General features: G+C 41.4%; 1 protein-coding gene across 1 annotated transcript in view; it reads right to left on the reverse strand.

The window, feature by feature from the left end:
- The window catches only part of LOC145351985 (NACHT, LRR and PYD domains-containing protein 3-like), a 57,059-nt gene that overhangs the window by 20,520 nt on the left and 19,755 nt on the right, over nucleotides 1-16,784 (reverse strand). The window contains exons 3-5 of the mRNA XM_080201834.1: nucleotides 13,876-14,042; nucleotides 5,614-5,785; nucleotides 5,443-5,508 (exon numbers count right to left, since the gene is read on the reverse strand). Coding sequence (XP_080057960.1) covers nucleotides 5,443-5,508; nucleotides 5,614-5,785; nucleotides 13,876-14,042 — 405 coding nt within the window. The remainder of the gene's footprint in view (nucleotides 1-5,442; nucleotides 5,509-5,613; nucleotides 5,786-13,875; nucleotides 14,043-16,784) is intronic.

A 16,784-nucleotide genomic window follows, 5' to 3' on the forward strand; every position in this document is an offset into this window, starting at 1 on the left:
GTATTTTCCCTAAGAAGGGTAATACTTTCCAACCTGTCCATACTATAGACATCTTGTTACTAAACCACAAGGATCTGGCTTATACAACAGCAGATGTACTAGTTGATCAATTTGTATAACCATGTTAATCTATAGCCTAAATGATAAATGGAAGAGGGAATGGCATTATTATTGCTGAGTCCCAGTGTTGTTGTATCCTACCTTCAGCAGATTATCTTTGATAAAAATAAAATTATTTATCCTGGAATCTGAAACAAGAACAGAAAATCCTGGAAAATCTCAGCAGGTTTGACAGAGTTGTGAGGAGAGGAGAGCCATTGTTTTGAGTCTTGATGACCTTTTGTCAGACATAAGAGCAAAGAAGATTAGCAGAGAATTATACTATTGGGGAGGGGGGAGTGTGGATTTGGACAAAGGGAATGCAAATGAGGATACAGAAGACACAGAGTGTCCATTAAGTGATCACAACATGAGAATGGCAGAACAGATTGTTAAAGGAGTGCCTGAGGAATGTGGCAGTTGCACTGAAAGAGGGCAAGTTGGGAGAGTGTGGAAAGAAGGATAGCTGGAATGGGGAAGTGGAAAATAGAAGTGAAAAAGAAGGATGATAGAATAGAAGAATGAGATGAAATGGAATAAAATAAAATGGAAATGGGGTGAAGCTGGAGGAGAGAGTTCATCCTCTGAAGTTGTTGAAATCAATATTCAGTCCAGAAGGCTGTCAAGTGCCCAATTGGAAGATGAGGTGCTGTTTGTCCAGTCTCTGTTGGGTTCACTAGAACATTTCAAAAGGCTAAGGACAGACATGTGGACAGGACAGAGGGTGATGTGGTGTGTTGAAGTGGAAAGCAACAGGAAGATCTGGGTCCTGCTTGCAGATGGACCAAAGGTGTTTAGCAAAGCAATGACCCAGTCTAAGTTTGGTCTCTCCAATACGGAGTTGACAACATTGGGAGCAGCAAATGTAATAGATGATTGAAGGAAGTGCATGTGAAGCATTGCTTCACCTGAAAGGGGTGTTTAGGATCTGGGACAGTGAGCAGGGAGAAGGTAAAGGGGCAGGTGTTACACCTTCTACAATTGCATGGGAAGATACCATTGGCAGCAGGAGAGGTGTTGGGTATGATGGACGAGTGGACTAGGGTGTCCCGAGAGAGTGATCCCTGTAGACGGGAAGATGAGTTGGGTAATGGCATCATGCTGGAGTTGGTAGAAATGGCAGAGGGTGATCCTTTGAATGTGGAGACTGATGGGGTGAAAAGTGAAGACAAGAGGGATCCTGTCCTGGTACCAGGAGGAGGGGGGGGGGGTGGTCGAGCGATAGATTGGACGCGGTTGAGAGCCCTGTCAACCACAGTGGGTGGAAAACCATAATTGAGAAACGATTATTTTGGAAAGCATCATCATCTGAACAGTGATGGCGGTGGTAAAGGAACTGAGAATGGAATGGAGCCCTTACAGGAAGTAAAGTGTGAAGAGCCATAGTCAAGGTAGTTGTGGGAGTTGGTGGGCTTCTAATGGATATTAGTGGACAGTTTATCACCAGATGTGGAGACAGAGGTCAAGGAAAGGAAGAGAAGTGTCAGAGAGAGGTGTGAGGGCAAGGTTTAAAAGAGATGTATGAAGCAGGTTTTGTTTTTTGTTTTACAGAGAATGGTGGATGCCTGGAGCTCGTTGCCAGTGGAGGTAGTGGAAGTGGATACGGTAGTGACTTTTAAGGGGCATCCTGACAACTACATGAATGAGATGGGAATGGAGGGATATGGTCCCCGGAAGCGTAGAGGGTTTTAGCTAAGTTGGGCAGCATGGTCGGTGTGGGCTTGGAGGGTTGAAGGGCCTATTCCTGTACTGTAATCTTCCTTGTTCTTTGTTCTTAGATGGACCATCTGAAGGTAATAGAAAGGTGGAAATTAGAAACAAAATTGATACATTTTTCCAGGTCTAGGCAAGAGCATGAAGTGGCAACGAAACAGTCGCTGATGTACCGATAAAGGAGTTGTGGGAGCGATCCAAAGAAGGACTGGAACAGGGAATGCTCCACACATCCCATAAAGAGACAGGCATAACTGGCACCCATGCAGGTGCTCAAAACCACACCTTTTATTTGAAGGAAGTGAGACAAGTTAGAGGAGAAATTGTTGAGAGATTATTTTTGATATTGTGTGCATCCTGGGAGAGAAACATTAATGAATGGAGAAGATTTGTACTGTTATTCATTCAAGCTGTGGACAGGTTATCTGGGTTATTGCAGTACTGAGCGAGGAATAGATTGTGAATGGGCATAAACTGCGCTTTCGTAAAATCTGACCTGTAATTTCTGACCCCATAATCTCACTCTTACAAGGACAGTCTATATCCACCTCCGTAATAGCACCCATTGCAGCCTCTCTCTCATCTCATTTGCTGTTGAAACATTCATCAATGCAATTGTTATATCCAGCCTTGAATAGTCCAATAATCTTATGGTTAGCCTCCCATCTTGCACTCTGTAAATCTGAGCTCATGTAAAATTCTATTTTCTACATTGGAATTTTTATCATGTTCGTTTCCCCATCACCCCTATACCTGCTGATCTAAGTCGAATGTCCATCCCACATTGCCACCTCCCAGTCCCATATCTATTTAATATTTTGAATTCTTCTTTATAAATATCTCCATGGCTTTACTTTTTCATTGTTTCATCTCCTTTGGCTTTTCAAGAAATGTGCAGTGCTGCCATTTGGGTCTCTTGCATATTCTCAGTTCTCACTGGTCTATCGTTGGTGACTGCACCTTCAGCTGACCTAACCATGCACTCTGAGAGTCTCTCTGTAAACCTGCATCTCTTTACAATGATTCACTGTCTGATACTGGGTTTTGGACAGGTTATCTGGAGTATTGCATGCACTGCAAGGTGAAGTCTGTGAATGGACAGAAATTAAATTGTCATTGATTTTGGACATCTTATTACCCACACTTCTGTAGACATACAGGATAGGATAGGATTCCTGCCATTCTGATGGTTCGGGGGGAAATCAGAAGCTTAAGGTACAATGGAAATTATAACAAATCCTGGAAATCTTAAACAGAAACAGAAGTTTGGAAATACTCAGATCAAAGAGCATCTGTGGAGAGAGAAACAGAATTAATATGGCTTTTCATCAAACTGAGGTGTGCACTTCACTTAAACTGGGTCTCCTCAGAAAATGTAGAAAGGTGAGGACAGAAAGATCAGAGTGAGAGTGAATTGGAGAATTAAAATAACAGATGATTGGGAGTGCAGGATCATGCTTGGGCACTAAAAGGTGGTGCCCCAAAATTCAGTCACCCAAATGGTGTTTGTTCTGCCCAAATCAGAGGGGGCACTGTGAGCATTTAGTTACCAATTTGGAAGTATACATAAATCATTATTTCAGCTGGAAGAAGATCTTTGAATGCTGGATGGGAGAAAGGAGTTGGTAAAAGACAGATGTTGTATTTCTTGAGCTTGAATGGATTAGTGCCAGGGGAAGGGAAGGGAAGGGAAGGAGATGTTGAAAGTGGTTGACGAAAGGACCAGAGTAGTGCAAAGTTAACAGTCCACTCAGAATGTAGTTTGAATGTAATTTGAGAGCGCTTGGGGTATTTTGATTGGGAAGCAGCTTTGGCACCAAATTATTTTAATGGAATTCACAACATTAACTGATGATTCCCAAAATGACGAATAACACAAGAACATTATCTTTAGAAATAAGGGAAATTAGGGTAATTTCTTCACACTTCAGAAAAATAAAACAGGGATCCATTTACCAGGGAAAGACACTGAAGGGACAACATAAGTAAGGTCTAAAGACAACTGAAGGTGTTTCAGAGGATATATTGAGTACAGGAACAGTATTACCCTTCATCAAATCTACTCAATTTATCCTCAAAGAATTCAGCAGGTTTTTCAAGCACATTTGTCCCCTCATAAATCCATGCTGACTCTGTCCAATCCTGCCACTGTTTTCCAAGTGCTCTGCTATTAAATCTTTTAAAATGGCCTCTATCATTTTCCCCATGATCGATGTCAGGTTTATAATTCCCTGTTTTTTTCTCAACCATCCTTTTTAAATAGTGGGGTTACATTAGCCATGTTCTAATCTGTAACAACTATTCCAGCGTCTACAGAATCCAAAATGCACGTGTTAGAGGGATTAGCGGGGTAAATATGCGGGGTTACTGGGATAGGCCTGGGTGGGATTGTTGTCAATCCAGACTCAATGGGCCGAACGGCCTCCTTCTATACGGACTCTATGATTCTAGAAGACGACCACCAACACACCACTTCCTTAAGTATACCGGGATGTTGATCATCAGATCCTGAAGATTTACTGGCCTTCAATCCCATCAATTTCTGCAACACCATTTCCCTACTAATTCTGATTTCCATCAGTTCTAACTTCTCACTAAACCCTGTGTTCCCTCACATTTCTGGTACATTACTTGGGCTCTCCTATGTGAAGACAGAACCAAAATATGTATTTAGATGGTCAGCTATTCCTTTGTTGGCCATTATAAATTCCTTTGTTTCTGACTGTACTTTGATCTCCATTGCAAACTTCCCTGTCCCTGTATTTTGAAACAGCACAGATTTACAGAGGTCTATTAAATATGTAACTGAATGGATACACAGTCTCTATTGATTGATTATTCTGGTTTATTACTTTGGGAGGACCTGTCTAAACTTTGGAACACACTGAATGTTCAGTATTTGGAGTGTGTTTTCAGTTGCTGCAGTAGTTGCTCATTCTGAAAGGGGAGCTGGATCAGCCCTTCACTGCAACAGGTGTCACACATGTAGAACATAAATGGGTTATAAATGATAACTTACTGAGGGAATCAGAGAAGAATAAATTAGAGAACAATTTTCCATATTAGCTCTGGACTTTTTCATTTGTGCCTTAAATAGAATATTGTATGGTTCTTGAGGGTGGCAAGATGGGGGAGTAGGAGGCAGATTTGGGAACAAATGCTTAGCCATAATGGTTCAGCCTTTGCATTGAGTGACTAGCTTCTTCTGTGATCTTCCTGTTCAGCATTTTGATTTGTTATGGTATGTATAATATCTCAGGGTGCAGGGAACAATTAAGACTGGCTCAAGGTCCTGTTGTTTACTCTGAGCCACAGTGCCTATGTGCCACATGGAAGGTTTCTAATAAGATTCACAGCACAGACTAAAGCATCAGAAGTAATAGTGATCAACAACTGGATTAAGTTAAAACTAATATGTCTACATATTTACAAAATATAACAAAAATCATATCATACGAGTTAAAATTTGAATACACACATAGTTGAGAATCAATGACACATTGTAACTACATTCAACCCTGATTCCCATCATTTGATTTTCTGATTCACAAAAATTGATAACCTCTGAAAAAAGATTCCAATCATTCAGATTCTCAGAAGTTAAACTGTTTGAAATTTTCATTATCTTACCTTTCAGGTGACTGGGTACTTCAGATAAAGCTTGTGTGAAGTTTTTAAAACCAAATGGTTCAGAACCTGTTTAAAACAATTGACTCTTATGAAATCAGATGTGTGCAACATTGTAGTAAAATCTGCAGTGAAAGAATCTGAAATTGAATACAGTGTGTGATTTTACTGTACCAAATTTCTGTACTTCTTTCAGTATTTTGTCCAACTTTGGCACCCCATAGTGCATTTTCGCAAAGGATTCCCACATCACTCTTCGGGCCCGTGATCCCTTCTCCATAACCAGCTTTAGGAGAAGTTTGGAACTGTCCTTCCGGTTTTCCTTCTCCACGAGTTCAGTGATTTTCTGTAAAGAAGAAAGATGAATATACTGAGGAGCCGGTTGAAAAATAAACACTGAGAATGAGAAGTATCTACTCAGTGAGGGGATTTCCCACTTGTTCTGTGCACAACAGTCACCTAGCTGAGTCCTGATCCATAATGAAAATGAACTGAAAATTCTCTGCACATCTCCTGTTTCAGTTATTAACTGTGAACAAATGTGAATAAACTAAACTAGAAATCTAAAATACATTTTGAGAAGAGTAAGAAATCACTGAGTATCTCCAGTCATTTTAATACGATTAGATTTTCTGTCCGTCAGTGTCCAACATGATGTCAGATTATGGGTTGACAATATAATCCACTTAATTCACACATTTACTTTCTGCTGGCATACTTTTGTTATTTACCAACAAATAAACAGTGGTGAATCAGAACTCAGATGTTAGGAAGAGCAACTCAGGTCGTGAAGTCATTTAAACAGAAGAATGGGAGTTGTACACTGAGAACTGCCTAGGAATTTACCACCATCCAATCCAAAAAAAAATTGTCAGGAGAATCAGTCATAATAATGGTGAAAAATCCAATCACTTCAGTAATCCTTCCCTGCTAGTAATTGAAATGGCAGAAACTCAATTTTATTTCCAAATTTGCTATGAGCAGAAAACTTGGTAAGCAGTGGGAAAGTGAATAGATCTCAGGAAGGGAGCACAAGAAGCCAGAGTAATGCAGAAGTTCAGTGGCATGATGGTTTGCGAATTGTACAATTTGCAAGGATGGAAATATTTATCAGGATATTTAAGTAGAAAAATGGGAATTTTCCATTCAAGGCATCCAAGGACTGGGAGCCAGAATGGGTATGTGAGCACAATGGTGATATCCAGGAACTGGCTGGGAAACAGGATAACGGCAACAGAATTTGAAAAGCGTGTCCCAACAGGAGAACATTGGAATAGTAGAGTCTCACAGTAATAAAGATGCAAATTAAAGTTAAGCAGGAGGGTTGCTGAGGTATGGATAGAAATTTGTATTATCCCATAGAAGTAGGGTATTTTTGGAATGGGAAGTAAGTGGGAAATGGAACTCCGTTTCAACCTGGACATCAAAATCACAGATAGTCTGTTTAGCTATAGTCAGCAGTGTGGGAAAGGAATACAATCAAATGGTAAAATGATAGTGTTCATGATGGGGATAGCAGACAATGGAGTCATCCTTCCAATACTTAACAGCAGGAAAGTCTCCTCCTTCTCCAGAGGAATTTCACAGTAACTTCATTGCATTTTTACTGGAAGCATTACTTGCGACAAATAATAAACTTTAAGTGGGGAGTTTTGTTCCACAAATTGTAAAGTTTTAAAGTCTCCCCCTCCAGTGAGTTAATTGCCCACCACCACTCAACTGGATGTGGCAGGACTGCGGGGCTTAGATCAGATCCGTTGGTGAAAGAGTGCTTCATTCTATCACTTGCTGCTTGGCATGCAAGTAGTCTTGTGCTGTAACTTCATCAGATTGACACAGGTTTAGATATGACTATTGCTGCTGTCATGTCGTCCTGCTCTTTTCAATGAATCAAATGACCATCGGCTGTTCTCCCACTCAAAAGGAAGAGCTGATTGGTGATGAGGATCACAACACCTTTGGCAAAGGGCAAGGTGGAGAAAGTGAGCCTTCATGAATAACCTCAGCTGGTACAGGAATTCAACCCACATTGTTGGCATCGTTCTGCATTGCAAACCAACTTAACTAAACTGACTGCATTTAGAATAGACAATATTGTAAATGCACTGACACTAATGCTTTTAGAAGTGGTAGGATTAGCTCACTTTGAGTCAATATTGTCCTCTTCATGCAACCCAACATCTGATTTCCTTCCTTACCTCCTAGCTTGGTGGAAATGGTAGAGTGGGGGATATATCAGTCCATGAAGTTACAGATTACGATTGAGCTCAATTCTGCTGGTGATTACCCATACTACTTCATGGCTGCACTTTCCTGAATTGCTAGATCTGTTTGAAATTGGCACAGTGGTAGCACCACACAACACAGTGGTGCATATCCTCAATGTGAAGATGGTACTTTTAAATGAGGTAAGAACACTTGAGGAACTGCCCTGCAGATTTAAGGGATTATTATCAGGGATAACAAATTATTGTTAATATGGCAATTTGAAATTTCAGCATATTCTCCAAGATGAGCAGATCTAGGAACAAGTTTCTGGAATTTTTCAAGATTCTGAAAGCGTGCGAAGAAATCTCAGTGGATGGTAGAGTGTTTGGATTTTTCGAACCCAGTTTTTTTTTCTGTTTGGGTTTCACAGATTTTCAATACTTCAGCTCCCCTATTTTTGAATGATATCTGCTTAAACACACAATCCACTTTATTTTTGTCATTAATTAATCAAATCAGGAAATGTTTAATCAGTTTCCAGGATGGTTGATTCTTTTTCCCCCTACATTTGCTTGCTTTCCTTGGTCTCCTTTCGACATTCCAACTCAAAACGCTTTTCCTTTTATTGCCAATCCATCCAAGATTTGTATAGATACTGACATATCCACTGCGTATCTTCAGATCATTGTTTCAGCTTCACAATATATGCTATTTGCTCCACTTGTTTTCCTATTTTCCAATTTCTATCTTTCCACAATTCTGTGATCTAATATAGAAACAGTTCTCATCAAAGCGGGAAGGAAATTAGATGTTGGGGTACATGAAGAGGGCAATACCAAACCAAAACAGTGAGCTAATCCTGCCAATTCAAAAAACATTGGTGTGATTGCATTTACAATACTGGGGAGGGTTCTCCCATCCTGTTACACTAATTTTCTGGTGCAATGGGCTGGGAGATTCATGCGGGTGACGATTCACGGGCTTCCCGCAAGCGTTCATGCCCTGCTAGTATCTCCCAGTGCCAGGTTTCCAATGCAGTCTGCTCCAAGCCAGAGAAGCATTTAAGTAATATTTTAAATATCATTTAAATGCTATTATCTGACCCAGGACTGAATTCTCCGAGCCAACTAGCCTCTTCCACCCTGCCAACATGTTTCACTCCAGCAGGGTTTGAGTGGCTCCCCACTTTTGGGGAGCTAGCAGTCTGACCCCACTGGAGTGAAAGGGGGCAATTGGGGCCCCCCAGGACTTTGAGCGACAGTGGTGCCCCCTGGGCACGGGCACCTTGGCAGAGCTAGCCTCTGCCCCTGGCACTGCCCAATGGGCAAAATGCTTATGCCCAGCATAGATAGAAAAGAAAAGGGCTACTGTAAGATTGGCAGACTCTGCTAGGATTTTTGATTAATAAGTTTAGATGCAGAATTCACTTTCTCAATGGGCAGCAAGTTTGCTAGTAATTGTAATGAGGTGTTTTAAGTACTTTGTAGTTTTAAAGGTACATGTAATACCTTTAATTAGTCCATACACATAAATATATCTTCTATACATTTTTGAAATTAAACAAAGAAACTTAGATGCACAGTTACAGAGTGTCCCTTTGATATCAAACACATTAGATACATTCCTTCAAAATACCCAACTGTTGGAATCACAAGGCCTAAAAGGAGGCTTAATGGCCCCACTAAACACCTAATCAGAAACAACTGATACCAGAGTAAGCTTTAATGAAGCTGCTTTCACAGTTTCTAATCAAAACGGGGTCAGAAAGAAAATAATAACTTAGCTAACGAAAAAATTATGGTAGGGAACTTAGAAGGAACTGATAAGAATTAATGGTAACATAACGATACCAGTGGAAACTGTAGGTTGTGATGAAAAGCTCAGTCATTGGATTGATAAGCAATACAGACACATGTTTCATTATGTTGGCAATAAACAAAACTTATCAGGGCTATAATTGGGGAATATTCTGAAGGCAAGATGAATTGACCATACCCCTTAAAGATTCAGTTACCTTCACTGACAAGGCCATAAAATACTAATAGCTTTAGTAGGCCCCCCTCTTTATCATCGAACATAACAGCATAGTACAGGCCCTCGGCCCTTAATGTTATGCCGAGCGCTGTCCAATCCCAAGATCAAAATATCCCCTCCCCATCATTCTGGTGTGCTGGCCTATCCAATGACCGCTTGAAAGTTCCTAAAGTGTCCGACTCCACTATCACAGTGGGCAGTCTATTCCACACCCCAACCATTCTCTGAGTAAAGAATCAACCTTGGTCATCCCTCCTATATCTCCCACCATGAATCTTATAGTTATGCCCCCGAGTAACAGCTACATCCACTTGAGGAAATAGTCTCTGCACATCCACTCTATCAATTCCTCTCATCATCTTAAAAACCTCTATTAAGTTGCCTCTCGTCCTCCTCCGCTCTAAAGAGAAAAGCCCCAGCTCCCTCAACCTTTCCTCATAAGGCCTACCCTCCAAACCAGGCAGCATCCTGGTAAATCTCCTCTGCACTCTCTCCAATGCTTCCACATCCTTCTTATAGTGAGATGACTAGAACTGAACACAATATTCCAAATGTGGTCTCACCAACGTCCAATACAGTTGCAGCATAAATTAAATTAAAGGATCAATTGAAGAATTCCATTTGAGATCATTTTAGTGAAGATGTCTGGTGAGGCTGCAATCAAAAATAGAGACATGATGTTTGACTAAGAGATTAGAGGACAAGCTTAGGGATGATATATTGAGGTACCCACGAGGTATCATGATCTCATAGATCAGGGTGGTTCAGTACTTTGTCTATTGGATCAATATGTAAAGTATGTCATTTGTAACACTTTTGATTGGATTGCGCCCAACTGACTGTGAGCTGCAGAATTGTATAAACCAGGATGATTTTCTCTGTCCGTGGGAGTGGTATTTCTGATCCATTATGTCAACAGACTACCCTCCCCCCCCTTGTTAGCAAGTAAAATAAAGACAATCTGTCAGTTAAGCATCTTGTGTGAATGTACATTTGTCTTGTGTTAAAGTCAAACTTGGAAGTCAAGATTTCAACACCAGGGGGCACCTTTGCACTGCACATCAGGCATTGTGCTCTCTCAAAAGAGGGGCGGGGGGTACCTTGTTGGTGTATGGGACCTATGTGGCAGGGCCTGATGGGGTGATCGGTGGAGATGGAGGGTGGGGGGCTGGGTCCTGCTGCCACTCTGCATAGGGATCAGTTGGAGAAGGAGGGAGGCCAGTGATCGGTGTGAACTGGAGGAACGGGGGACTGCCGGAGATTGGGTCAGCCCAGACGAGTGGGGCCAGTAAATAGGAGGCTGACAGTTCAGGGCCAGTGCGCATGTGCAGGGGCCTGCTGGTTTCAGCCTCCTGGGTGGGAATAGGCCTTGCCTCCTCGTGGCATCTATATTGCATAGAGTGTGGGAGATTCCAGTGCGAACTCCCACTGAGAAAAAGCAGCGTTTCCCTATGAATTCAACAATTTTTTGTGAGAATTCTGCCCACACTCTATTCTAAATGGGGGTTGATTTTGTTCAGTTAGCTGGATAGTTGGTTTGCAATGCAGGGTCAACAGCGCAGGTTGAATTCCTGTACCATGAGAGGTTATTCATCAAGGCCTGCCTTCTCAACCTTGCTGTTTACCCAAGGTGTGGGCAGATTAAATCTTCACCAGTCAGCTCTCCTCTGAGTGGGAGAACAGCATATGGTCATTTGGGACAATGGCGACTTTACCATTACTGTCTACAGTTCTGCTTTCCTCATTATAACAAGATTATTGAAGCTTCTGAAGAGAGGAACTAGAAAAACTGAGAGGATGGAGGGGTTGCATTTGGAGCTATTATGTAAATGGTGTATTACCTCACTGAAAAAAGAGATTAAGAAATGATACAACTGTGGTTTCTCATCAATTTCAGTCTTGCTGGGGCTCCTTGTTGCATATTAGTTCAGGTGTCCTGATGCGAAGGGCACGCACTATCATCTCTCCTCTGGAATTCTGACCATGTTTGAACCAAGTCTAGAACAGAGTGATTCTGGTGGAACCCACACTGACTATTGTTTATTGCTGAGTAAGGACATGTGTCAATGATGTCTTCCAATATGTTACTGATTGTTGAGAGTAGATCGATTGATTAGTAAAGCTGGGTTTGATTTGTCCTTTGTTTATTATAGATATTCCTGGGCAACTTTCTGACTTGTCAGATAGATGCCAGTGCTGTAGCTGTAATGAAACCATTTGATTCATAAACGGCGCCAGTTCTGGGGCACTAATCTTCAGAAGTTGTTGAGATCAATGCATCCAGTGAGTTCAGTCATTCTTTTAAATCACGTGGAAGGAATTAAACTTTCTGAAGACTTCCTTTTGGATACTGGAAGCTGAGGAGGAAGATAGATTTTCTTTCTGGTTGTATCACAGCTTGGCATAGCTCCGTTCTGCTCTGCCCAAGACTGCAAGAAACTACAAAAAGGTCATGAATGTAGCCCAATCTATCATGCAAAGCACCCTCCCATCCACTGACTCTGTCTACATTTCCTGCTGCTGCGGCAAAGCAGCCAGCATAATTAAGGACCCCATGTACCCAGACATCCTCTCTTCCACCTTCTTCCGTCAGGAAAAAGATACAAAAGTCTGGGGTCACATATCAACTGACACAAGAACAGCTTCTTCTCTGCTGCTATCAGACTTTTGAATGATCTACCTCATGCTAAGTTGATCTTTCTCTACACCTTAGCTATGACTGTAATACCATATTCTACACTCATTTCCTTCCTTATGAATGGTATGCTTTTGTCTGTATAGCATGCAAGAAATGATACTTTTCACTGTATGTTAAATACTTGTGGCAATATTAAATCAAAAAGATGAATCAGCCACTTAATATTTTTGGCTGAATATGGATGCAAATGCTTCAACCTTTTGCAATCACAAGCTGTACTCCTTTTTCATGGATGAGTGGACGTTTGTCCCCGCTCCTCCTCACGTCAGTTGTTTAATTATTAACCACCATATGATGACTGGTATGGCAGCACTACAAAGCTTTTTGCTCTGGTTTTGGAATATATATTCTTTAGTGATATTCTGTGGCTTCACCAGGTTCGCACTTCATTTTTACACATCATTGGTCCTGCTCCTTCAATATTCTCCTACACAACTTATTTAACCAGGGTTGATTGTGACGGACATACCTTGGAATAAAGATAATCGCTTGTGATGTAATACAATTCTGCGGCTGATGATCCAAAGCACTTCATGGACAGCCAGCTTAGAGACAGTAGATCCATTCTGTATCTAACACATTTAGAACAGTCGTGCACAGCATCATCAGTTCAAAGATGATGCTTTATCTCCAATAAGGACTGTGGGGTGAGCACTCTTATTAATTGCAGTCATAGGCAGATAAATCTGTGACAGGTAGATGAATGAGGTGAAAGAGTGTTTTGTTTTGTGTTAGTTCACTCGCCAAATGTCATGAACTCAGTCTGGCTGATCTGTCTTCCAAGGCTGAAAAGCATCAGTCCATAGTTGTGCTACTGAGCCATTTTTGATGGGAGATATTAAGTCCCCACTAAAGCGTCCTAGTAAATTGGAAGAGATTCATCAACTGCAAGATGGCAATAATCAGCACAAAATTTTCTTTTCTATGTTTGACCTCATTCCATGAGATTTGATAGGGCCCAGAGTCAATGTTGAGGACTCTCCCTGTTTACTGTATACCACGGGGCTGATATCTGAGAATCCATCTTGTGGGAAGGTAGGAATAGTAACCAAGGAGTCTGGGAAGTTGTTTGATGGTCCTACAGTCAGGAGCTGTTTCATATTAGTTACTTAATTAACTTTGTTCAAAATCACATACTGCCACCGTGAGACCGAAGCTCAGGTCTTCGGATTGTATGTCCACATTCCAAGCTTGCTAACCCAGTTACATAACTATTGTGCTGCTCTACCAAGGTTTCCAAAGCTCTCCACCTCTGAGGCCTTCTTCACCTCACAATGGGGTCTGCGGTAGTCTAATTATGGGAAATGAATTAGTCAACATCGCCATAATGTGGAGATGCCAGCATTGTCAACTCCATTGTCAGTCCTGCATGTGAATGCCCATATGTTAGAAGACGAGCCAGATAGAACTTGGGTCTTTTATCATCCTTTGTGAATGTCCTGCACAAATTCTGTAACGTTTAGATAATCCAAACTCATCGTAATCCTCCCACTTACCCGATGTTCCTGGCCACTGAAAATCCTCTCATATGTTAACAACAAGCTGACTCCATCCACCCCTTCTTCAATCGCCTGTTCTAGTCGGCTCCAGTAGAATTTTGTCAACTGGAAGAGCTGATAATCATCACACTTTGTCAAGAATTCAGTGAGTGTAGAGTTTGGACCTGTGAATAAAAATGGTTAAAAAAAATCAAAACTATCAAATTTCTATTCACATTTTACATGTTCTTACAAGATACGACAGAAACCTCCTGCGAACCACATTAACAAGTTCTGAAAACTCAGCGACAGCATCATAGATTTGTGAAATAAATCTACATACCCACCTTTTCCCCAAATCCCTTAATATCATGGCTCACAAGAGGCCATCAATTTCAGATTTAAAATACATTTAAAATATCTTTATGGTGTGTGCCAAAGACAGCATTTGTTACTTGCCTGTAATTGCCATCAATAAGCTAGTGGTGAATCACCTTCTCCAATTGCTTCAGGCTACCTGGTACAGGTAAACCCAGAGTACTGCTGGAAATGGTTTCATGACTTTGGCACAGTGAAGTAACAGTAGTTCTAAGTCAGGATGGTGTGCAACTTGGAGGGACAATTCCAGCTGGTGATATTCCTATGCACCTGCTGCCCTGATCCTTGTAAGTGATGACAATCCAAAATTATTTAACTAAATTAGCTCAAACTCACGAACTGCCACAGCACAGTGCTGTTCTACCTGTACGAGGCAAGTGTTGCATGCTTAGAAGAACAGCTGAGTTTGGATCTATGGTTCCCAAAGCTCTCCACCTATGAGGCTTTCCACACCTCATACCTGTGTCTGGTGTAAACTAATTACAGGAGATTGATTAGCGAAGACGCTGTTGCAGGAGCTTTCATGAGTTGCTGCAGTGCATCCTGCAGATGTTGCACACTGCTACCGCTGTGCATCAGTGATAGACAGAATGAATGTTATGGTGGTGGATGGGTGCCTATTAAGAGTTTACTTTGTTATGGTAGGTGTAGAACTTCTTGAGTTTTATTTCAACCAAGGTCATCCAAGTAAAGCAAGAATATTGCATATACACCTTATTTTTGCCTTGTGTCATAATCCTGTCTGATGTTATCAGGAGGTGACTTGCTCACAAGAGTTCCCAACCACTGACCTGCTCTTGTAACCACAGTATTAATTTGACTGGTCCAGTTCAGTTTCTGGTAATCCCCCAGGATATTGACAGTGAGCTTCAAACTAATGTCATTGAATGTCATGGAGTGATGGTTAGAATCTGTCTTGCTGGAGATGTGATTTCCTGGCAACTGATAAAGATACTACTTGCCATTTGATCAGTTGGCAGATCTTGGAGGTGGGCATCCTTCCAGATGATGACTTCAGTCTCACTCAGAGCCAATTAATGGTTGCATTGCTGTTAATTTGGAAGGTTCCTGATCACATGGAGGCATGCACCCCATTTTTAAGTTGGCGAGCATCAGCTCATTGCATTTATGACTGGGGGCAGAGTATAAATTTAGAACCAGATGTTTCAGGAGTAAATTTGGAAAAACTTCAAGACACAAAAACTCTCTTCTGCAAATGGCCAATAGATGCTAGAGCTGAGATGACAGTGATTGCCCTTGACATCAAAGCAACATTTGACTTACTGTGGCATCAAGCAGCCCTGATAAAACTGAAGTTAATGGGAATTGGGGGGAAATTTTGCACTGTCTAGAGTCCTTTCTAGCAAAAGTAAAATAGTTGTGGTTTTTGGAGGCAAAGCATCTTAGTCAGGGACATCACCAGATTTCTTCAGAGTAATGTCCTTGGCCCAGGGACCTTCAGTTGTTTCATTAAAGGCTTTCCTCCGATATAAGATCAGAGTAACGATGCTCGTAGTGATTGCAATGTTCAGTACCGTTTGTGATTCCTTACCTACTGAAGCAGTAGTTTTTCATATTCAACACTACCTGGACAATATTCAAGCTTGGAATAATAAGTGAAAATAACACTTGCACTACACAATTGCCATGCAATAACCATTCCCAACCAGAGACAACATAATTATCTCCCCATGACAGTCAATTCATTACAATTGGCGAATCCACCATCAACAACATTCTGGAAGTTACATTGACCAGAAAGTGAACTGGACCAGGTATTTAAATACTGTGGCTATAAGAGCAAGCCAGAGGCTGGAAGTTCTGCCGTAACTCCCCCCTCCCCCCAACCACCACCACTTCTCAAAGCTTGTCCAGCATCCTCGTGGCACAAGTCTGGAATGTAATGTAATACTCTTGATTTGTCTGGATGAGTGCAGCTCCAACAACATGCAGGGATCTCAACATAATTCAAGTAGCCCATTTCATTGGCACCCCCCTACCAGCTTAAGCCTGTATTTGCTCCATGGCAGATGCAGCAATATACTACTACAAGATTATACCACAGATTCTTTAACAGCTGCTTCCAAAAAAAACAGAAGGGAAGCAGGTGCCTGGAAATACTACTATATTCAAGTTCCCCTCCAGGTCGTGCACCAACCTGATTTAGAACTATAATTCTGTCCCTTCACTGTCTTTGGGTGAAACATGTGAAACTCCCTGTCTTAATGCAATGTGGGTGTCCCAATATCAATTTGGACTACAGCAGTTCAAGAAGGTGGCTCACAAGCAGCTTCTAAAGAGCAAAAAGGATGGTTAATGAGTGCTGGCCTCATGCCTACATGGCTAAAATGAATATAAGAAAAAGGTCTCAACCACTTTGTTTAAAATCCTGGGCTGCAGAGCATCTGGTCTTGGGGAGCTGTCCCTCTTCAGCATCATTATTTCTTTAATTACCGTTGCTTTGCTTATGTTGATTTTGTTTGGCACCTAACCCTAATTTAATTTCAGTTTTATGGAGATGTCTGGTATATTATTCTCTTCTCTGCTGT

Source organism: Carcharhinus amblyrhynchos, chromosome 13 (assembly GCF_965287045.1).
Source record: "Carcharhinus amblyrhynchos chromosome 13, sCarAmb.v2.hapA, whole genome shotgun sequence".
Lineage (NCBI taxonomy): Eukaryota > Metazoa > Chordata > Chondrichthyes > Carcharhiniformes > Carcharhinidae > Carcharhinus > Carcharhinus amblyrhynchos.